Source organism: Haliotis cracherodii, unplaced genomic scaffold, assembly GCF_022045235.1.
Source record: "Haliotis cracherodii isolate W230 unplaced genomic scaffold, xgHalCrac1.p SCAF_12, whole genome shotgun sequence".
In the NCBI taxonomy this organism is placed as follows: Eukaryota; Metazoa; Mollusca; class Gastropoda; order Lepetellida; family Haliotidae; genus Haliotis; species Haliotis cracherodii.
Window position 1 is genome coordinate 35258072 of NW_027266267.1, and position 24439 is coordinate 35282510.

Below are 24439 nucleotides of genomic sequence, written 5' to 3' on the forward strand. Positions count from 1 at the left end.
GGTAAGCTTCAACACAGTTCAGTATTTCACAATTGATCTTACAATACAGTCTTTATCTTGGCAGTGTCCAATATTCTTTTCCAAAACTAACTAAACTTCCTTTTACGACGAATGATGTTGTTTTCCTTATTTGTCTTCCTCTGCAACCTACAACCGCGTTTGACTCCCAGGAATTTATTTAAGAAGCACAACAACCTAACTTTTTTAAAGTTGTGTTGAACAAAACATCAGTCGTGTCACATGTGTGTTATTTTGAAAGTTGCAGATGAACTCACTCTAGAAATCAACATAACCCCGCCTGCAGACAATTTCACCTTAATCTGCAGCAGCAACAGCAACAGCAACGAATCGATGATGCATACAACATGGTACAGAGACGGCGCAATCGTCCTGAATTCAAGAAAAATAGAGAACGAACGCTGTGACAAGGATAAGCCCAGTAGTATCCCCCACAACAATACTTATACCGACAGCTATTATGATAAGTACATCTCGGGTCGCGTCAGTGTAAACTGCACATACTACCAACACAATCTGACATTAACCACGGAGCTAACCGTCCATGATGGATCCGTGTGGCGATGTGTGGATTCACGTAATAGAGGTAGTAACAATCTCACTTTAGGTATGTATAATGATCGAGTGCCTTCATGCTCTGTGTTGATTTTGATTTTACTGTAGCTCAGTTTAACATTGTTCAATGTGAACCTTAGGCAGTAGCCTCCGTCCAAGAGTCAGCCCGTGTGTGTTAGGAGTTATATACTATTAATTAATATCAAACTAATCCGCGGCATCAGTTCATTGACGTGATTTACAGCCTTCATGCCAACCCTCCTTATCAATAACCACTGGAATATTGTTCCACATTTTCAGACGATGTTCATCACATCCTACCCTTAAATGTTACTTTACAAATGTCCACAATAAACAGGGTTGTCGTGCAAGGAGTATGGAATATCTAAATTCAGTGTAAATTACTAACACGCTCTTGTAAGAGTTTGTATTCAACTTCTATGTAGGTTATGGCTTATAATAGGTTTAAGGTCACGACTATAGCTACTACTAGGAATTAAGCACGCACTCGACTTACAACCCCCCCCCACCCCTCCACACACCACCTCCTATCCCCCACACCACACACACACACACACACACACACACACAACCACACCATTCCTCGTTCCCGTTTTATATTGCCTCCCTTATAACACCTTGACACCTCAAAACCAAAATGGAGTTTTTGATATATTGCCAGTGCTGACCTTATTTCTTATTTTTTTTCAAAAAGCAATGTTCGCTCTGTACAAATAATTTCCTCAGAAATGATTGAACAGGGTGGTCGGGGATATGACGTCAGTTAAGGCCATACTCGGTGATAAGTCGGTAGTGACTGGGATGGAGGGGGATATGCTGTCAGTGAAGAAATGCTTGCAGTGATCTGAGTGGTGGGGATTATCGTTAGTGATCAGAATGCATTTAAGTAGTAGTGTCGGTAGTGTTTGGGATTGAGATTATTATGTTGTTTTGGATGAAGATGCTGGGGATTATATCGGTGATGATTGGGGTAGTGGGAAATATGCTGGTAGTTATTGGTATGCTGGGGCATATACCCGTTGTGGTCGAGATGCTAGGGGATATATCTTCAGATTAATTGATGTCGGTGGTGATCGAGACGCTGGGGATATGTCTTTAGTGATCCAGGTGCTGGAGTATACTAGTATATCGGTAGCGATTAAGATGCTGGGGATATGTTGGTAGTGATCAGGATGCTCGGGTATTTTGGTAGTGATCGGGGTGTTTATAGATATACCGATAGTTATCGAGATGCTGGGGGATAAGCTGGTAGGGATGGTAGTGATAGGTGATATGTTTTTAGTGATACAATTGCTGGGGATATGTTGTTATGGATTTAAATGCTGGGGAATGTCAGTTGAGACATGGGTGCTCAGGGGAGAAGGGGGGGGGGATGCTAGATGCTTGGTGTTATTGTGGTACTTATTGAGATGCTCGGGGATACATTTGTAGGAATACGGATGCTGGGTGATATGTCAGGTAGCGATCACGACGATAGGTGATATGTCTGAGGTGATTGTGATGCTGGTGGATATGCGGGTTATGAAAGAGATCCTGGGGATATGTAGTTTGTAAAGGAGGTCCTCGGAATCTGTCTGTTTTGAGTGGAATTGTTGGGATATGCCGGTAGTGATCATTATGCTAAGGGATGTAATAGTAGTGAATTGGATGATGGGGATATACATGTACATGTATGTCGGAATGCTTGTTCGCGCCAATGATCAGGCCTAAATTTGCTCAGGAGGCTCGAATCAAATTACCAATTTTGCCGCCATATTATTAGTTTTAACAATGTCATCTCAGAAAGTGTCAGATTCCACGTCCTAAAAATCATGAATACAACTCTAGCATGTGGCGTTGCTAAGTCAAAAGGTTGCTTCTCTTTATGCATGTAATGCAAATATTTCTGAATGTTCGGAAATGTGATTCTCAGATGATATTACATGTGGGTGTTTTTAATAGATCTAAATATTTTGTCAAATATTTTGAGTGAGTGAGTGAGTGAGTTGGGTTTAACGCCGCTCTTAACAGTATTCCAGGTATATCACGGCGTGTCAGCTTAATGTGGGAGGAAAGCCCGAAGTGATGCAGGTCTCAGACGTTTACCACTTCGGTGAAACCCACGAGCATGGGTATGGTGCTGACAAACATAGAAACATAATCTGGGCGAACCGGGATTCGAACCCACAATCCTAGGTTTTTTGCGTGCCCAAGGGACGCAACTCTGCACATCGAATCGCGGCGCCTTAGACGACTTGGCCACCCGTGACCCCAACAACTATTTTGAACGTGTATAGCATTATAAGGAGGCGTGTAAGACTCAGAGTTGAAACTGAGTATAATATTTGATTTTACATATTTTATGGAGGATTAGGAACCACTGATGCAATAGAATGGATTGTTTCAGAGTTAATGTATGAAGAAAATAGTTGAAATCCAGTGCTCATAGTATATTTATTATGACTATGTTGGCACTTTTGTGACTGTAGAGCTACAGTACCATGACACTTGTCGCATTGGCATCTCACCCTGTGATATACATGTACATGTTTTCTAAAATCATTATACTTCAAGTGAACAATTACTCTGCAGGACATGGGTTTCGATGTTAAGATCGGTATGCAGGTTTGGGCTAAGTAACATATTCTTGAAAATGCTCTTAGGGGTAATTGTATTTGATTCAAATTCGTCACATTCTATGAAGTTTAACTAACAGGCAAATATGTTTACAGACGTCCTGCTATCTTAAGATCATTTTCCTCATCGGATGATGGTGATTGATTTAATTAAATGAATACATATCCAGAGTAAAACTTTTGGGAAACAAATAAAATATATAGTGCATAATGAGAAGTTCTTAAGGTTTAACTGAAGGAACGTTACTTGTAGTGTGTTGTGACAATGTTAAGCAATATTATGTTTATTTATTATTTCGTGAAATGTCCTTACAGGCTTTATAGCTGTATAGCTAACTGTCCAAACGTCACTAGTCTCCTCAATATCTATGCAGAAACTATTTAAATTCCAATGCTGACGGCAACTTTCTGAGGACACCAGGACCTACAGTTTTTAGGTCCTTACTGTCAGAACCACTGTATGTATTCCGAAAAACATTACCACAAGTAACAGTGTTTTAATTATATAATTGGTACATCAAGACTTTCCTGAGACCAGTCGCACAGACCAAACTCTACCATCAAGGCCATCGACTGTTCAACAATTACCGTTAAAATCAACGCAGATTCTTGAAGGCAGTACACAAGGTAAGACAAAGTTCATTTCTTGTTGTGGAAATGTGTTGGCCAACTGAATACATTATGGGTATATCTTTGGGTCTTCTAGTTCAAACATTACTCAATCCTATTAATCATGTACTGTAGGTAAACAGTAGACCTTATGTGCTATTCGTGAGATCTTCAGATTAATTAATGTCGGTAGTGATTAGGATGCTGGGGTATATGCCAGTATTGGTCGTGATCCCATGACGCTCGGGGATAGGCCCATAGTGATCGAGACGCTGAGAGATATGTCTTTAGTGATCCAGAAGTTGTAGGATGTATCTGTAGGAATAGGGATGCTTTGGCTTATGATGTTGTTGACAGTGATCCCGCTCGGAGACACGCCCATAGTAAGTTAGAAGCTGAGTAATATGCTGGTCGTCACTGAGACTGATATGCTTTTAGTGATTGATATTGTGGGGGATATGTTGGTAGTGATCAAAATGTTCGGGTTATGTTGGTATTGATCGGGATGCATATATCGGAATAGGCTGGTAGGCATTGAGGTGACTGGCGATACGTTGTCAGTGGTGAAAATGCTTGGGAATATATCGATAGTGATCAAGATGTTGTGGTATATGTCGGTGCTAATTTGAATACGTGGGGATACTGTGGTACGTATTGAGATGCTAGGGGATTCATTTGTAGGAATACTGATACTGGGTGATATGTCAGGTAATGATCACGACGATGGGTGATACGTCTGAAGTGATTATGATACTGGAGGATATGCGGGCTGTCAAAGAGATCCTGGAGATCTGTCGGTTGTGAAGGTGATCCTGGAAATGTGTCGGTTGTGAAGGTGATCCTGGAAATGTGTCGGTTGTGAAGGTGATCCTGGAATTGTGTCGGTTGTGAAGGTGATCCTGGAAATGTGTCGGTTGTGAAGATGATCCTGGAAATGTGTCGATTGTGAAGGTGATCCTGGAAATGTGTCGGTTGTGAAGGTGATCCTGGAAATGTGTCGGTTGTGAAGGTGATCCTGGGGATATGTCTGTTTTGAATGGAATACTTGGGATATGCCGGTAGTGATCATAATGCCAAGGGGTGTTCCAACAGTGAAATGGATGATTAGGGTTTATGCGGGAATGATCGGAATGCTTGTTTTCACTAACGATCAGGCCTCAAGACGTTCGAATCAGATTACCAATTTTGCTGCTATGGGATTATTTTTAACAACATTTTATTCAGAAAGTGTCTTTAAGCTTGCAATGCAAACATTTGTTTATGTTCTGAAACTTGATTCGAAGATGTGATATTGTATGTGGGTGTTTATCAAAACTTTATTTTGTAAAATACTTTGAAAACGTATGGCATTATAAAGAAGCATGTAAGACCTAAAGTTGAAACTCGAATATTATTTCATTTCACATGTTTTATAGTGGATTATATTTATATGCATTGTAAAAACATTGTAAGTCAAGTGAACAATTACTTTGCAAGACATGCATTTCGATGTTAGGATTGATATGCATGTTTGGGTTAAGAAAAATATACTTCCAAATCCTCTTGGAGGTAATGGAATTAGATTCAAATTCATCACATTCTAGGATGTTTTATTAAAATGCAAATATGCTGATAGACGTCATGCCCTCTTAACATCGTGTTCTTAGATAATCTAACATTCAATATCGTGGTCAGTTCATATTTGTGTCTACGTATATATTACCAATAGTTATAGACCATCATCATTATAGTCAAAATCTCCACACAAAACGGTACTATATTTTTAAAAGTCATATCTTCTCTTCATAGTATTATGTTTTGTAAAATACTAAAATACTTTATATGTTGTTGTTTCTGTCACCATGATGGATGATGGTGATGGATTTAATGAAAATACTCAATATGAATGCATATTTCCATTTCAATGCCGTCAGCAACGTTCTGATGTCCTTATGAAATGCAGTTACTGTCAGAACCATTGTACTTATTGTGAAGACAAGTAACATTTGCATCTTCAAGTAACACCCTGTTATGGATCCAAATAATTCATTGATGTTAATGTTAATTCCATGCCGGTGTCCAATATGCAATGATAATAATGATAATGTGTGGATAAAGGAGTTTGGACAAGCACGAATATCTCGACTCTGGTATGAACAAGCAAACGCTAACTATAGAGGGGGAACTCTCTGGCAATTTGGAATCCATTGCCTGTATTTCTGGAACGTTATATCCTGGCCTAAATACAAAGAGATTTTTTTGGATCGGGTTGTAAGGGTCAGTGATGGTTGATTACAGCATCGTTTTTCTGTATATGGGCATTACCCTTTCGAAGCGTCGATTTTGCACTGAAACGCGTCGAAATTGATTTTGGAATAAAACTGGGCTAGGGTAACGTGACACGTTAACCTTGGACGAGACACTGAATGTGTCCATTTCTACAGACGAACACAGCAATTATTTAAAATATATCACTTTGGTACACTTGTACGATTTTATTTTGTATTTATTTTTGTCAATAACTGGTGACATTGTCTCTACTTTGTCGTTGCCACATTCATTCATTTTCACTACTAGTTTTAAACATTTCTCTGTGATAAATCTAGTTATTTTACTGCCCATCGTTGGCAGGTTTTTATACGTTTTCAAAGTATTTCTGATATTTAACCTTTGATAGTCACGATATGGCTGAAATATTGCCGATGTGACTTAAAACTTAACTCACTCACTCACTCACTCATTCATTTTCACAATCTGACTGTTGACAACGTGTTGTCATTTCATTCACTCGCCACAGTCGCATTCTCTTCATATAAGCATGTAGTACGTCACATACATATATAGGACTGAGCAAAGATTGTAAGTTTTATATCTCTATATAGTAGCATGAACGGTGATAACTCCTGGCAGGCAGTCCTGGAAGGCAACTAGCATCGGGGAGATCTGGTTTAGCCAAGTCAGAAATTCCATACAGTGCAAAACAAGAGCATGCAATTGTTTGCTTTTTGGGGTTCAGATTCACTCCCCAGTCATAAAGCGTCTTGATCGGCTAATATTGACACGACAGTACTGTTACTCGAGAGCAACTATTATAGTATGCACTGGTATTGAATTTTTGGATATTGATTATTTCCTGGCCAAATATTCATTCTTATTGATTACCCACCCATGTTGGTATATTGTAAAACACATTGGCTGACACTGCCGCTAAAAGAAGTTGACACTCGTTTTAACTTCTCTTTTTTAAGCAGGTTATGCTATATTTCTACTCACTCACTCAGACATACTTCGTGTTGTGAAAAAACCGATGTCAATTCCTTGAAATGTTAAACCATCATTCAATAGTGTATAGGTGAATGGTAAAATATCAAAAGTTGACATCAGTGGAAGGTAAAATTTTAACAGTTGACTTCAGTGAAATATTAAATATTATCAATTGACATCAGTGGAAGGTTGAATATCAAAAGTTGACTTCAGTGAAAGATTCAATATTAATAGTCGACTTTAATGAAAGTTTAGATATTACTAGTTGACTTCAGTCAAAGGTTAAATTTTAATAGTCGACTTTAGTGAAAGGTTAGATATTAATAGTTGACTTCAGTGGAAGGTTAAATATTAATAGTCGACTTTAGTGAAAGGTTAGATATCAATAGTTGACTTCAGTGAAAGGTTAAATATTAATAGTCGACTTTAGTGAAAGGTTAGATATTAATAGTTGACTTCAGTGAAAGGTTAAATATTAATAATCGACTTTAGTAAAAGGTTAGATATTAAAAGTTGACATCAGTGGAAGGTTAAATATCAAAAGTTGACTTTACGGGTATGTGTGTTACGGACTTCTTATTTTAGTTCGTAATAACCGTAGTTCGTTATAAGTATATGTACAGCATATTTACAACAAATGGTCGGGACTAAAAATATGTTTGTTATATCGGTCAGTTCGTTATAAGCGTGTTCGTTAAAAACATAGATTACTGTATATGATTTTTGTATGCAGACATTTCAGAGGCTACTGAAGAGTCAACTACACCACTGACTGATTCAGCAACAACGATCACTACAGACAGCGATACTCATGGTAGTTTTGTATCAGGTAAACATACGATGTATATTATATGTAGAGAAACATTTATTCATACTAGTTATGTCATTCACATTTATGACGACGAAAGCCATTTTAATAACCACACGTCGGATACAATATTTAAAGTTTGTATTATCTTTTGTATATTATATGTCTCCAGCTACCCACAGTTTAGTTAATAACTCGATCTGTATGCAAATGTCCCAACGTACGCTCAAAACACCCAAACATACAGTAATGTGTTATGTTATGTCCTCTGAGGTGGGCTATTTGGTTTTTTTTATTATTTGTCAGCAGGTTTTCCAGGGACTGGCTATAAGACAAGTTCACAACTGATTGATTCAACAACAACGTTGGCAAAACTAACATCTATCAAGATAACTACTGCCCCGGAAATCGATAACAAAGGTACATGTACCCGTCGTCAACTAACCTATGGGTACGATGTGTATGATGTTTAGAAATATGCATGAATGTATAACAAAACCATATACTGACGCAGGATCCACGACGGACCACCAATGTGCATTGAACGCCATTTATCTGAACAGAGAGTATTGTGATATTCTATATCACAGCAGGCCCGTGACGATTCCGGGGCAGAGTAGGTCTTCAGCAACCCATGCTTGCCGTAAAAGGCGACTACGCTTGTCATAAGAGGCGACTAACGGGATCTGGTGGTCAGGCTCGCTGACTTGGTTGATGCATGTCATCAGTCCTAATTGCATGGATTGATGCTCATGATATCAATCACTGGATTGTCTGGTCCAGACTCGATTATTTACAGACCGCCGTCATATAGCTGGAATATTGCTGAGTGCAACGTTAAACATCAAACCAACCAACCAACCAACCATATCACAGCTCCAGATATTACGTTTTTTTGCACGGTATTTCTATTGCTGCAGTTTGTTCGAATGCAGATACTGACTTAGCTAAGTCACTGTGAGTGAATAACGATTATGAATAACAAAGCAAGTCATATTGTAGTAACACCACAAGTAGCATGGCAAAAATAGCATGGACCATACACCCATTACTAACGACGTGCTCCTTCACGTCATCGGGTGTAGAGGACAAATTGGATCCATTGGATTTCAATGTTAGTCGGCCATCATGGCTATCATAGGCTACTGATATACAGACACATCTTGTATGTAGTAGTTACATACAATATGCATCTCTGCTTACCATGCCCAAAACCTAGTGCTTTTACATTACTACAAACGATCAGGCTACTCGTATCTAATATATATATATATATATATATATATATATATATATATATATATATATATATATATAAACGATCACTTTTCCCTTTCGAAAACAAAACATCCCAATCAAAAACAACCTAAATTATTTATGGTGAAACATTATCAAATAAATTACTTCATATCATAGCTCCATAATAGTCTCTTCATACAGACGGACGCCTCCAACTTCATCTGCGTGTACAGCATGGTTCCTCTTCATATGACGCTTATGTTGTCTTAGAATATTGAACACTTACACTCAATGGGTATATACATGGTCTCATACTAATATAAACTCATACATGTGCCAATTTCACGAAGCGAATTTGTTTTCTTTTCAAGATGAAGCCATATACATCTCGGTCGGGGCGGTAGTTTGCGTCGTGCTCTTTATTATAATCGTTATCTGTGTATGTGTTGTGAGGAAGAGAAGAATGGGAGTAGTAACAGAAGGTAAACTACGTCTTTTATGACGGTTGGAACATATAGCAGTTATTTGCCATCATATTCTAATTTGAACTTGATCATTCATGTCAACGTTAAGCAGTACAAATATAATGATTAAATGTCAGTTTCATAAACGTAATAATCGACAGCTCTTTATTTCAGCTTTTAATAAAAAAAAGTATTTGAATATACATCCACAACCATCAACCAAAGCATTAAAAATAGAAATATTATAAATAATGCAGTGAACAAATTGAAATGATCGTCATGTATGTTCACAGCTCACAGCGATGCAGACAATGGTGCAGAGCTAACAGCAGCCCCAACCAATGCTACGTGAGTAAAATGTTAATTACTTCCATATTCCCGTATGAGTCGCCAAAGATATATCGATTATCTCATATCGTTCAATAACGATCAAATAGCCAATTCGCTTCCACTTATTTACCCACCTAACCCGAAATAAAGGAGATTTATTTAGATCTATGCAGAAAGTTTCAGAGTGACAAAACACTTTCCACAACTTTCTAATAGTCCACTGTTCTTTTATGTAGAGCAATATTCCTACAGCTCCAGCTCTTGGTGTCTATATTGCACAACTTTTGAGGTACAATCGAGCATGCCCTTTCTGCCAAGAATTCAAGGAGCGTCATACACCTCTTGCTCAGAAGCTGTTTGATCAAGGTTACAACATTCAAAGAAACATTCAAGGCCAAAGTTTTCAAAACGTTTATGGTAGACATGTTGAGGACAAAACTGACGCAGCAGTGACAAAATTGATGTTCGATCCAATTCCCTATTTGGACTTGTACCATATGGTCCCGTGTTCTTTTCAGGTGATCAATTGACTTGTCTTTGTGCGTGTTTATGACGGGTATCGCCGATGGGACTAGTAACACTCAACTTTTCACAAACACCTGGCCGTGGTCTTCTCACTATTTGATAGTGATTGATAAACACATAATCATGATACAGTCGGAATCGAACAATCGACTGTGCTTAAGGCGGAGGTTTCTTATGAATATGGAGTAGGAATTAATTGATTGTTATCACTATATAACTATCCACGGAGATGGTTGACCTTGTCGCCTTCAATTGAAATGTTTATATTTACAGAATTAAAATTCACATCGACGGACGCATCAACAGCCCTGATCACAGGTAATTCACTTGAATCCTTAATAACTTCAAGACCGCCTCCGGGGTCTAATGGTAGAGCGTCCGCCCGGACAGCGGAAGGTCCGGGATTCGATCTCCGGGCGCGTCCTACCAAAATACGTTAAAAGATAGTACTTGTTGTTGCCCTGTCTGGCGCTCGGCATGAAGGGGCTAAAACAAGGACTGGTTGGCTCGCATTCAGTATACTGTTTCTGAGTGGGGTATTCATGTTAAACTGCGGCATGGTATCTCAGTGAGCTAGCACTATAAATCGGCATCAGTCCGGACTAGTACAAGCAGCCACACAAACAGACACACGAACATGCACGTCGCTATAGAAGCGCAATAATCTTGGACGCGACGTTAAACCCCATTTCACCTCACCTCACCTGAAAACTTCTAAATTTGTTTTTATAATGCAGCTGCTTGAAAAAAAGCGCACATTGTGTATCCTCAAGTGGTTGAACTCGACCTTTTATAAGTTCTAACATATTTTCAAATTTGTATTGTATTAATAAGTATGATTGTTTGATTACATGTTGTTGAAGGACGATGGGCTATAAATAGACACACTTGTTCTTGATATTACAGGCAACGCCCAACACCTATTCGGATACGATGACACAAGTCACCCATCAATAATATCCCCTTAAATGTGAACTTTCTTAACTTGTTTGTTTGTTGTTAAACGCCGCCCTCAGCAACATTCCAGCTATATGACGGCGGTCTGTAAAATAATCGAGCCTGGATCAGACAATCCAGTGATTGGCATCATGATCATCGATCCACCCAATTGGGATCGATGACATGTATCAGCGAGCGTGACCACCCGATCCCGTTAGTCGCCTCTTACGACAAGCATAATCGCTTTTTACGGGAAGCAGGGGTTGCTGAAGATCTATTCTACCCCGGAATCGTCACGGGTCTTAAAAGTGAACAAAACCCATTGTTCATGTAAATGTTACGGACTTATTCCTGCCACTTTGCGAATGTGTAAAGATCACATTTTCGTATAGGTTTCTATGTAATTTTGGCTATTATTATTTGCAATTATTTATTCCAGAGTTGAAACATGCAATAACTTTAAAATGAATTATATTCCTTTTCAGAAACCAAGTTCAACCTGGTGACAAGAAAGAGCACTTAACTAGTAAGTCTTCACAGTTGTGGTGTTCTTCACTTCCTCACACATATGACTATTGTATTTGAGTTGTGATTATAGATAAAGCGTTGCCTTCTCGATGAACCTTAATAATTTCAGAAAGAATATCTAGGGAAAATAATATGTTGTTACTTGTTGGAATATAAACACCATGATTCTATATTTAACTGCCGTATCAGACAAGACACCCGAACACCTGCCTGCTCTTGACAGTGCTGTCGACGTTGGCGATCTGTTTGCCGTACCAGACAAGACACCCGAACACCTGCCTGCTCTTGACGGTGCTGTCGACGATGGCGATCTGTTTGCCGTACCAGACAAGACACCCGAACACCTGCCTGCTCTTGACGGTGCTGTCGACGTTGGCGATCTGTTTGCCGTACCAGACAAGATACCCGAAAACCTGCCTGCTCTTGACAGTGCTGTCGACGTTGGCGATCTGTTTGCCGTACCAGACAAGACACCCAAACACCTGCCTGCTCTTGACGGTGCTGTCGACGTTGGCGATCTGTTTGCCGTAAACAGAACCTTACCGTCGTCTCATTTTATATGAAAAATATCAACTCTTATTGATACAGTTTTATATTTTCGGGAACTTATTAAAATTCTATCAACATGTATTGATACATGTTACATGAAGAGAGACGAGGGTAACACAATTAAATCCCAACGTTTTTAGTCTGCAACCTGTACAAGCAAAATCAATTCCCATCGGAGAACATGACGTACCATCAGTCTCTTGCCAACGTCGAACTCGAACTTTAATTAAGCGGTTTCGGAGATGAAAGGGCCGGATTGGGTGGTCTTCAACGCGCGTGGTCACCCGTAGTCTCCCGCTTCTATGCCTGTCTGATGTCTGTCCTGTCTGTTGCAAACGTTGCATCAACCTAGTAATGATGAAACGGGTGCCTTGAAACGTGCCTTTTAATTATCAAAATAGTGGAAAACTTGTTAGTTGGTATTATTTTGTACATTAGTTTATGTAACATTTTAAATTCATATTTGTGCGCTTATCTCTTTCACATTCTTTAAACTTTAATATTGTTACAGGGACATTTCTCTATTACGCTATTGGTCGTATTGGTTGTCATGTTTTTTACATTTATACTGATTTCATTGCAACACATATTTAGTTTAGATGTTTCCACCCCGTGCGTATTGCAGTTTGAATAACGACATTGTACATATTTGACTACGTTATGTGTCGTTGTCTTCAATCGTATTACGAATGTCAAAAAAGGGCAAAAGCGCGACCAGTTAAAATATATGTCAAAACCGAATATAAATATACCAGGAAAATCGTCACAGAATATTTCAACATATTTTAATTGGGCAGTTGATTCACGTATTGCAAGCAAATACTACAACAGGGATGTGATAGTGTTTCAATGCGGTTTTCCTCTGTGTCTCGGGGAAGACAAACCAACATCATTATATTCGTGTATTGTGTAACATTGTATCCTTTACCAGCAACGTATTTTGCTATTAAGGCTTCGTCGCACAAAATACCTCAAGGAAGGATGATCACGATTGTCACTCCTACAGGAATATTCAGTTCAAGCGAATATAAGCCAGACATAACGGGGTTGAATATAAAAAAATGTCGGTTATTATGAAAGTTAACATATTTGATCTTCATTGGATCATGTTCACGTAGTCTCCTGTATATTAGGTGCTTTGGTCATATACATAGCATGGGAATTATTTTTGTAGTTTTTTTACATCAGGGTTCTATCTGATGATGTTTATGCAAACCGTTAAAAATGTTGTTTTTATTGCTGCATAGTCCCCTGTGTCATGTTATATGTGAAGAAATTACACTTTTTTGATTTTCAATGTACAATGTATTTTTCTATTATTCAATCATTTACATTTTCACATATATTTTAGTCGCACAGACGTTTTTATGTTGTCCTACATGTTGTTCAAGTTTAAGTGTTTTGTTTTAACATGTGGCTTTTACTTCCTTATCTGCTTTCAGCAACAAATAAATATGCCTCAACTAAAAAACTGTGTTCTTTTCACTCTCAAACCTAATGTTCAATGCTTGTAAGAACAGTCTAAACTTCACATGCGAAACTTCCAACTTTCCACCATTGTTGATGAGACACTCCACAAAGTAACTGAACCCCCAAACAGGTTCCTAATCGAAGAAAGCAGGCAAAGCAGATCCTTGTGATAGTTACTTAATTTATAAAGCGTGCTATTCATCAGAGCTATATGAAATGTGTGATTTGCCAAACTGTTCTAAACACTTACGAATTTTACATTATGAATACTAGTATGTCAATAATCTGTCGCCAAAACAAAAACAAATGGAACAAACGTTGTATGTTGTGTATGTGAGTGGGCGGACAAAGGAAACAGTCAAGCATGGGTTGTTGAAGACCTACCCTACCCCAGATCTTCACGGATCTTTCCTTTAGTGGGTATTTGAGATGTGCATTTTCATTCGGAATAATAACTGGACATGCTTCATGTTACGCCAAATTGTTGCTTAACGTCGCAGGCAGGACTGTTCCAAGCACAATAAGAAATAAACAAAACATACACGATAAACTGATTGTTAATTTTAAGAAATTTGAATTCAATTCATAAAGTATCATTGTCAGAAAATTCCATACAAAAATTGAGATCAGAGATCGGTATTTTAAGAACTGAATTAATTATTTCTTTTTGTTTGTTGTTTATCGCCCCACTGAACAATATTCCAGCTGTATGGCGGCGACCTGTAAATATACTAATTTGATCCAGACAATCATGTGACTGACAATATGAGCTTTGGTTGGTTTGTTTGTTGTTTTACGTCGGCGTCTATAAATAATCGAGTCTGGCCCAGACAACCCAGTGATAAATAGCATGAAAATCGATCCATGCAATTGGGATCGATGACATGCATCAACCAAGACAGCGAGCTTGACCGTTTAGTCGCCTCTACGACAAGCATAGTCACATTTTACGGCAAGCGTGGGTTGCTGAAGACCTACTCTACCCCGGGATCTTCACGGGACTATTATATGAGCCTAATAGATTCACGCAAATGGATTACGATGACATGAATCAACCAAGTCAGCGAGCCTGACCACCCGATGCCGTTAGTCGTCTCTTACAACAAGCTTAGTCGCCTTTTGCGGCAATCATGGGTTGCTGAAAATTCTACTCCGTATCTTCACAGGTCGAAATCTTTCTGAGGATTCTTGACAGGGTGAAGAATTAATTGTATTTACTTTAGTGTGTTTGCAGAGCAGGAAATGTTTAACTCAGCAATATTCCAACCATATAGCGGCGATCTGTTATTAATCGAATCTGGACAAGACAATCCAATGATTGAAATAATGATCAGCGATCCACGCCGTTGGAGTGAGTTGCATTCAAACAAGTCACGCAATCCATATATTCGCCTCTAATGACCAGTATTGGTTGTTTGGGACCAATTCTAACCTTTTGTGGAAAGAGCGTGCGCCCAGAGAGCAGATGCACGTCTATGTGAGTGCAATGATCCTGAGTGCAACGTTAAATCCCGTCTTAGATCACCTCACATCCTACCTGGAATCGGAGGTACCACTATTCATTTGTTTTACTTCACGGACAGTGTGCAATGTTGACATTTCAACATGGTATGGCATACATTCATTGCACTCTCCTTCACTCATAGACGCCCCTCTACCCGTGAAGATCCGAGTTATAACCGGCTTTCGGCAACCAATGCTTGCCGTAATCGGGTGGTCGGGCTCGCGAACTTTGTTGCTGCATGTCATTGCCACAAATGCGTGGATCGATGCTCGTGATATCCTTCACTGGATTGGTCCAGACTCGATTATTTACAGACTTCCGTCATATACCCGGAATATTAATGAGTGCGGCCTTAAACGACAAACAAACACTTGCCTCATACGCTACTGCAGAAGACAAAATGAGAACAAAACCCAGAAGGTGCCTCTTTGTTGTGGATATTTTAGACTGAAACATGAAATTAATACAGACTACTAAACGGAAATAACGGTGTGGAGATGTATGAAGAAATGAGAAATCTGACAACAGTAAAAAGGATAAGAAAGTAACTGGCCTTTCTTACCGTAGAAGAACCAGTACTTGAATGTTGTTCAGTGTCCAACCGCCGTCTGTAACAAGTCGTTTTACTCATCGGCATTTATATCTAATGTGTAACACACGTCAGTTGTACAAACATCCAATCACACTCGATGAGAGGACGGACACGTGGCATGCATATGGCACATACCCGCAGTCACAATCATTCAGAAGTGGAACAAATGATTGTCAGTCACAATCATTCAGAAGTGGAACCATTGATTGTTTAGACAGTTTTGTTGTTTGGCAGTCCCCTGAGCAGTGACCATAATTAGTTCTACACATTGTTCTCATTTTGTATGCAATTCCTGCATACTATAGTTATCTGTGATGAGAATATCGTAATAGGTTACTGGTAATCGTTTTCATTGCCACAAAATAAATATCTCGCGTGTCTTTTACATGACATTGAAATATCATCCATGGCAAGGAAGAAACAAAGGAGATGCTAATATAACTTGACGGTCGCAAGTAAACATGTACGTTTACCGCATAAGACGTTAAAAGATGGTACTAGCTTTTCACAGCACTTAGTGGATAAAACAAGGACTGATCAGTTAATGTACCTGAGTTTCAAACCCGGATATAAATTCCAGTTAAAAGGTTTGACTCATCTGCCATTTACACAATTATCCCTCATGATAAACGATACTCCACAGGGATTTTGTTACCAAGAAAGAAGTTTAATTGTAACACATTTTGTTTATGGATGTGGAAAATCTGTCAAAACTGAAAGTAACTCTTCACAGAAATATTCAGATACGCCCACATTATGTGAGTTGATGTACGTCCATTGCTTCGGTGTTGACATTAAATGATATTTACATATATCAATAATTTAGGATTGTTTTTGTGTTGAAAAACTATAACTGAGCTCCTAAACATTAAGAACACAATTGCTGATCTCAAAGAAAAATCCCGCCAGACAATTTCTATTTTTCAATAGTCTGAAGTATAATTAAGTTTTTCAAGAATTTTCGGGGAAATAGACATTTGGCTTTCTCGTACAGACAAACATTTCAAGATAATCAGCTGTTTCTGTCAAGCTAGAATATTCAGCTGAGTTCGACCAATATTAACTATATTATTCATTTTAAAACTTCAAATGACAAAATCGTGGGTTGGTTGGCAGACTGAAATACAGGGGATATCGTGACGCAAATACGATCGATTTGGGTCTAAATATGGTCATAAACTTTCACAAATCAATGGGTTCAGGTGTCACTAAGATGGCTGCTATTTGTTTTAAATATAACGTATTCTACACACATGCACTTTCGTTAAGTTCATCAATCAGACATATTGGCATTATTTATACTGTTCATACATGTATATGTCATGAAACATTCTTCGGAATGCAGATAATATATTAATGATCTCGAAACTTAAGTAAATTTATAGTAAGTACATTTATTATTGTACCATTGTATTGATTAGATAGTTCAGTTTATTCAGTATTTTAGGCATCAAGGCCCATAGTACAATGCAGATTGGATATTAAAGTTGTCCCGTGATGCACATGATTAGATTTTTAATCAAGTTACACATTCCTCGTTATAAAGTTATCCATACATATGAAAAGCCACTAACAAATAATAGATTTATCCGTTCTGAAACCCAATTATTTTCACCATTATCATAACGTACTTTTAATATTTTGGAATACTAATATGAGTATCTATCAGGCATCAGGCAAGACATATTTATTTTCCTATTAGCATAGTCAATAAACACACAATAAAAGCGACCTCTGGTTTTGCACAAATATTCCAAACTAAGAGCTTGTAAAAGAAACAAATTATCAACAGTAGAGTAGTGTGGCCGGAGCCCTGCTTGAGACTCGGGCAGTAAATCATTTACTTCCATACATATTTTCAAACGTTTTTCTATGATTGACGTGACGGTGTTTCCCATAATGTTTATTAGTGACAACAACTTAAAGTATGGATAAAAAGATATCCACTGGTAGTTTAAAGAATTCAGGGGGTATCCCATCTTCACCTGCGGACTTGCCCGTACTCAGATTGTTGATAGCGTCCGTGACCTCTCTTTCAGTGATCTTATCTGACAGGAGTTCATCCGAAAAGGGTAAATCATTACAGTTATCACGTGTATGAGAGAGCAGAAACTCCTCCACAACACAATCAAACTCATTATTATCAGTTCCCTGTAAGGGATTGTGAAGATCTCTAAAGTAAATCAGCCAATCACTTTGAGATATATTACTTCTCAGTGGACATCTCTGTATGGCCTATTTCACTGTCAACCAAACTGTTTACAATAACTGTGTTTAGCAGCGGTATTGACTTCTTCATTTAGATGTACGTCGTAGTTAAGTTTCTTTTTGCACGTTACAACATTTCGTAAACCCACATTTGGCTGATATATATTGCTTTAAGTTAGAATCACACTTACAACTGCTAAATTTATTCAAAATTCTGTATTTATCGGACTTCAAAAACTCGCACTCTTTAATAAAACCACGGAGGCTGATATCTTTGTCTACCTGAAGTTCCAAAAGAAACAGCATCCGCTGTCTTTGTACACTACAGTATGATATCGAACTCAGGCCTTTGGCGTGACAGGCAATCGCTGTAACCACAAGGCTACCGCACCGCTCACTTTATTAACATAAAGTATTGGGGACAATTGCAAGTGATATGTAGATTCTCGAAAACTCAAATATTTTGCTTGACTTGTTTTTGACAGTATTTAGGACAAGTGGGTTTAATATCATGTGAATTCTCAAAAGTAAAAGGTTCGTTAGGACTCCTGGAGACACGTCCACGTTTTGATGGCCGATATCAACATTTATATTTCGTGATCCCATACTTTCAATGGAGAATATATTTCACATTTGGTTTGATTCTTTTCTCCACAGCTGTCTTAGTTATAAACAGAAACAATTAGAAATAGTATATTTTCTCACATTTACTCCTAAAGCACAATGAAACTATAGACCAAATCTCTGAGAATTGGATCGAGGGGTTTGTCCCCTTGAGTCGTGGGCGGTAGATGAGCACATAGGCAGAGTTGACCTCACAAGTATGTATTGTCTTGCATCATTGATTGGATCAAACTTTCTAAACAGTGAATACATACGAGGGGCGTTCAATATGTTTTGCAACTTCAATATAAGAAGTCGCAGAATATCTTTTGCACTTTTATTTTTCAATATAATCCTAATTCACCTTAATACACGTATTCCATTTGTCCTTTACGCTTTTAGTACCACTTTTAAAGAAATCTGCAGACTGGCCCTATAACCACGCCTCTATGGCAGCCTTTTTGTCCTCCTCATCCTGAAAGCGTCTTTACGTAGGGTAGATGGCATTTGCCGGAACAGGAAATAGTCACTGGGGGCTAAGTCTGGGCTGTAGGGTGGGTGATTTAACAGTTCGAATCCACATTCACATATGGCGGCCTGTGCAATTCTCGACTTGTGAACCGTTGCGTTGTCATGCAAAAGTAGAATACCACGTGTTCACATCCCACGGCGTTTCTGGCGAATACCATTTTCGCAATTCTTTCATTACATAAGTATGATACTGTCCATTGATTGTAGTTATTGGTGGCATGTAATCAATCAGTAATATGTCTCTTGCATCCCAAAATATGGTGACCATTACCTTGCAGCCGATGGTTGAGTGTGAAACTTCCTCGGAGGCGGAAAATTGGCTTGCTTCCATTGTATGGATTCCAATTAATTTTCTGGGTCCCAGTGGTGGATCCATGTTTCTTCACCTGTCACAAGACGAGAAAGCAATCTGGCTTCATCATCAGAATAGAGATCGAGGAGGTCTCGACAACTTTCAGTTCTCTGATGGGGATCTTGAGCTCTGAGGTTTCTAGATACCCATATTGTAGATACCTTGGACACACAAAGATGCTCATGAAAAATGGTTCCAACGGTTCCAACTGATATTTGGAATTCCCGAGAAAGTTCAGATACTTTCACTCGTCGGTCAGACAAAATTCTTCTTTCTATAGCAGCAATGGTTTCCGGTTGGGTGGCATCTAAAGGCCTGCCTGACCTTGGGTCATCGTCTATGGACCCCCTACCCCCCTTTTATACTGTAGAGACCAACGGCAAACTGTGGAATAGTCAGGAGCATCCTTACCCATCACTTTACACTTTTGCTTTGCATGTCTCCTTGGTGAGGGACTTTATTATAGCACGATGTTCATGTTTGAGAGAATCCATGATTGTGACCACCCTTAGGTGATTGAAGCCATCACATCTAACGTATTGCTGTGTCTTGACCTTGTTATGACACGTGTCAACCTGCCACACCGACCAAAAGTTGACATTGTTTGTGTAAACACAAATGCCCAAGTTGCAAAACTTATTGAACGCCTCTCGTATTTAATGTTAGCTATTGTCCGAGAGGTAATTCCCGTTTATTACTCGCCCGTTTAAGATACCACTGTTGAAAAAAACAATTAGCTGGTGTTTAATACCAAATCGCGTGTTTACATGTATGTACTGCCTGGAACTAATTTCCCGAAACATATTGAAAGCTCTGAGCTCATTAAATGACATTGTGTTTGAAGATGGTAAATCACTCAGATGAACTTAAGCAAACTCGATGACATTCACCCTGTTGCTTGGACATTGTTTCGTCGATGTAGCTTCCACACATTTTCACAAATTACGTTATTAAAATTCAAATAAAATAAGCTGAAGATAAAAACATGTTTATGACATCGCCTTCAACACAAACAATTATTTAACGTGTATTGTGTGTTCATGTCCTCTATACCCAAGTACCATAAGTTAGCATGTAGTTGTCATATTTTATTCATCTGAACAGACAACATCCAATTATAAAATTGTGTCTTGTTTAGTCAATGTAGAGATCCCTTTCAAAGGTGTTGAGCATGTAATGCGCGAATGTACAATATTTCAAATTTTCAGATGTAGGGCTTAATTTAATCATGATATTTCAATTGATGACATTATTTATGCCGATTATAATGCAAGAAAATATCTCATATCTCATATGTCAAGCGCGGTGATATGGTTGGAATATTTGCTGAGTGCGGTGTTGGACAACAAATAAACAGATATCAAGACAACAACAATGTGAGGACACGTAAAATCCCTGACTTCGACCACACATTCCAAGTTAGTCGAGGATCTTGTTGTCGAATACTACTGCACTGCCGGTCCATTCTTGATCCCCTGTAATTTGAGTGTCCTGTTTCCCTATCCGGCGTTTATAATTAGTTATCATTGCACGTATCCAAAAGGGTGATGGGGAGTTTACAGTTATTATGTCCAGGTTGAGGTCCACGTATTCATTGAACATGTCAAAAGGTAAACATACGAAGTGAGTGGAAAGAATATGAGATAATGATGAAAACATGCACTGAAGCATAAAGTGGAGAATACTTTCTTCATCAACGATCGGTGACGTTATATGGACAATAAACTGCTGCAATGGGAAATGAGAGGTCACCAACAAACACAGGTGACCTTGAGTGAAAATGGTGATTTTTGTTATGCAAACTCCTATTATAAAGACACCATCGCCTAGTGGAAGGAGCGTTTGCTCGGAGAGCGGAGGGTCGGTGGTTCGATTCCCCGGCCTCTTCACACTGAATGATGTTAAAGATGGTACTCTCCATTAAGGGGTTAAAACAAAGACTGGAAGTACCTGTACTGTGTCTGAGTGGGATTGACATGTGAAAGTGCGGCATAGTATCTCAGTGAACTGGCACTACAAAGCCGGCATAAGTATGGAATAGAACAGGACGTCACACACACACACACACACACACACGCACGCACGCACGCACGCACGCACGCATGCACGCGCGTACCTGGCTATGTAAGTGCAATAATCATGAATGCAGGATTAAGCCTCATATCACATGAAACATTTACAATGGTTGAACTGCAACTAAAGGGAGGCAACTCGTGTTTCCTTACCTTGTTAACAGGAATTTTAAAGTTACATTGTACAATTAATTGTAAGCGTTATTCATTGTTAAACTAAAGTGTTTTTATGAGCACATGATAGCTAAACAGCCATTGCGTGCTGTTTACATTCAAACCCCACGCATGTGAGTATCATATGCTCCCAACAATACGCAAACATCCAAACTGTGCTCTGTACATGAATATCTACGTGTGAATTATGAGTAAAGATCTTAAAGTCAAAGAGATGTTTTCATGAATATCTATTGAACTATGCATTATTTAATTTCAGGATTATGTTATTTACCTTTTTTCAGTTTGTCTTTGATATACACTATACAATTTATATATTATTAGTTCATTATTAGAACAAAACATCACTAATTTCACTAGCATAATTTCACTATGACCAAGAATGTATCAAGCAGAACTGCAACGACAAAGAGACTGAGCTTCATTTGACTGTTTCTCAAATAACTGAATAAAAATGTTAATGTACAATGTAACTTTAATATTCCTTTTAACAAGGTAAGGAAACACGAGTTGCCTCCCTTTAGTTGCAGTTCAGCAAATGTTTCATGTGAGATGAGGCTTCATCTTGCATTCATGATTATTGCACTTACATAGCTTACGTACGTGTGTGTGTGTGTTTGGACACGTCGTCAGTTTGGGTTGGAGTGAGTGAGTGAGTGAGTGAGTGAGTGAGTGAGTATGGTTTTACGCCGCTTTTAGCAATATTCCAGCAATATCACGGCGGTGGACACCAGAAATGGGCTTCACACATTGTACCCATGTCGGGAATCGAACCCGGGTCTTCAGCGTGACGAGCGAACGCTTTAACCACTAGGCTACCCGACCGCCCCCAGTTTGGGTTGGAAGTGTCATGGCACTGTGTGGCATCACAACTCACGGGAGAACACAAGTCGTCATTGTTAACGGCAATTTGAATGGCGTACGCAACCGACATCTTTGGAGATTATGATAATGTTGTTCCCTTTGTTCAAATGCAGGGATGTAACGTCAGGTTGCAGCAGGATAATGTCCGCCCACGCATTGCAAGTGCCACAGACTTTGTGAGACAGCATAAGGTTGCTGTACGGCCATGCCGGCTGTTTCTCCAGACCGCTCCCCATATAGAACATGTCTGGGATAAGATGAAACGACGCGTACTGTAGGACTAAAACCAGGCGGTAAGGCTAACTGGGCTCATCCGTCTTTGACATTTGGAACAACATCCTTCCAGGTTGTTTACAGTCATATGGTGTCTTCAGTGTTCCGCCGCTACCTTGCCTGCATCAACGCAAATGGTGACCATTTAATTGAGTTCTTACAACATCCCTCATTTCGGGCGTGTCGCTGTGTCTGCTGTTACTGGGCATGGGATTTGTCAGTGAATTTGTTCTGACAAAACGTCATACGTAGGACCAAATATGATGTTGTTTTCAACAGGATAACATTTACATCACTTTACATAAAGCACAGTTGCTCTTTCAGTTTGTATATATTTTTTCAGGATCGTACAATGGACTATTAGCAGTGATTTCCATTTATTATGGACATTGTCAAATTATTATTTTTCTTAAAGTGACGGGTACACACGGAAGAGAAGGACATGCTTATTCTTTTCACGAACACCCGGTATCATCACGGATTTTCAATACATATAATTTCACCACTAGTTTGCCTTTTTTTCCGCTCAATCAATTTTGATTAGACAGGAAAGAATTGCATTGAATCGGATCTTAGTTCTCGCTTCCACTAAACAAAGATCTGAGGACGTCCCATTGCGGACATTAAATTTCTTCCGGCCAATCAGAGCGACGCTTACCAGATCGGGAAAGTGGCCATCGGACTGTGTTTTCTAATTATACACCATGGAAACGTTTAACGGTATTCCGAGCGACAGTAACGGACTGTACGACTGATTCCGTCGGAATCATCGTCTATCCTTTGCCTCATTTGAACAACCATCTGAAACGGAAGAGACTTTCCGCGGGAAATACTGCCATACCATCTCGGCCGTCTACTAGACATTTCAGTATTTCGGTTTTTGTCAGTTTTCAAATTTTGATTGGATATTTTCCAAAGCGTGGTCTGGAAAGGAAGTCGGCACAAAACTCGAGAAAGCTGCCTTCTGAATGGCTAATGTCAACTTGTTTGTCATTTTATTGGTCGTTCTGGAGTCCCCCATGATGGGATGTACTCAGATCTTTGTTCAGCAGTAGCGAGAACTTAAACTGGATTTTAGTGAACTTGGGCAGATAATCGAGATTGATTATGCTCTGGACCCGTTAAGAATCCGGGGTAGAATAGGTCTTCAGCAACCCATGCTTGCCGTAAAAGGTGACTATGCTTGTCGTAAAAGGCGACTAACGGGATCGGGTGGTGAGGCTCGCTGACTTGGTTGATGCATGTCATCGATCTCAATTGGGTGGATCGCTGCTCATGATATCAATCACTGGATTGTCTGGTCCAGACGCGATTACTTTCAGACCGCCGTCATATAGCTGGAATATTGCTGAG

The 24439-nt window shown here is 39.1% G+C and overlaps 1 protein-coding gene across 2 annotated transcripts; it reads left to right on the plus strand.

The window, feature by feature from the left end:
- Positions 1–284: 284 nt before the first annotated feature.
- On the plus strand, positions 285–13568 carry LOC139457824 (uncharacterized). Of its 2 annotated transcripts, none has more exons than XM_071239171.1 (9): positions 285–625; positions 3732–3836; positions 7795–7890; positions 8179–8289; positions 9480–9590; positions 9866–9920; positions 10701–10745; positions 11852–11892; positions 12084–13568. In XM_071239171.1, exons 1-9 carry the CDS (start codon positions 352–354, stop codon positions 12455–12457), a joined length of 1212 nt encoding a protein of 403 aa, XP_071095272.1. In that variant the 5' UTR covers positions 285–351; the 3' UTR covers positions 12458–13568. The 2 variants fall into 2 exon arrangements, with proteins under 2 accessions (XP_071095272.1, XP_071095273.1); XM_071239172.1 differs by having other exon boundaries at positions 12118–13568.
- Positions 13569–24439: the final 10871 nt, after the last annotated feature.

Coding starts and splice junctions, on each gene's coding strand:
- LOC139457824 (XM_071239171.1), top strand. CDS start 352: ATGATGCATACAACATGGTACAGAGACGGCGCAATCGTCCTGAATTCA. Junction 8,290..9,479: donor CCCGGAAATCGATAACAAAG/GTACATGTACCC, acceptor TTTCTTTTCAAG/ATGAAGCCATATACATCTCG. Junction 9,921..10,700: donor GCAGCCCCAACCAATGCTAC/GTGAGTAAAATG, acceptor TTATATTTACAG/AATTAAAATTCACATCGACG.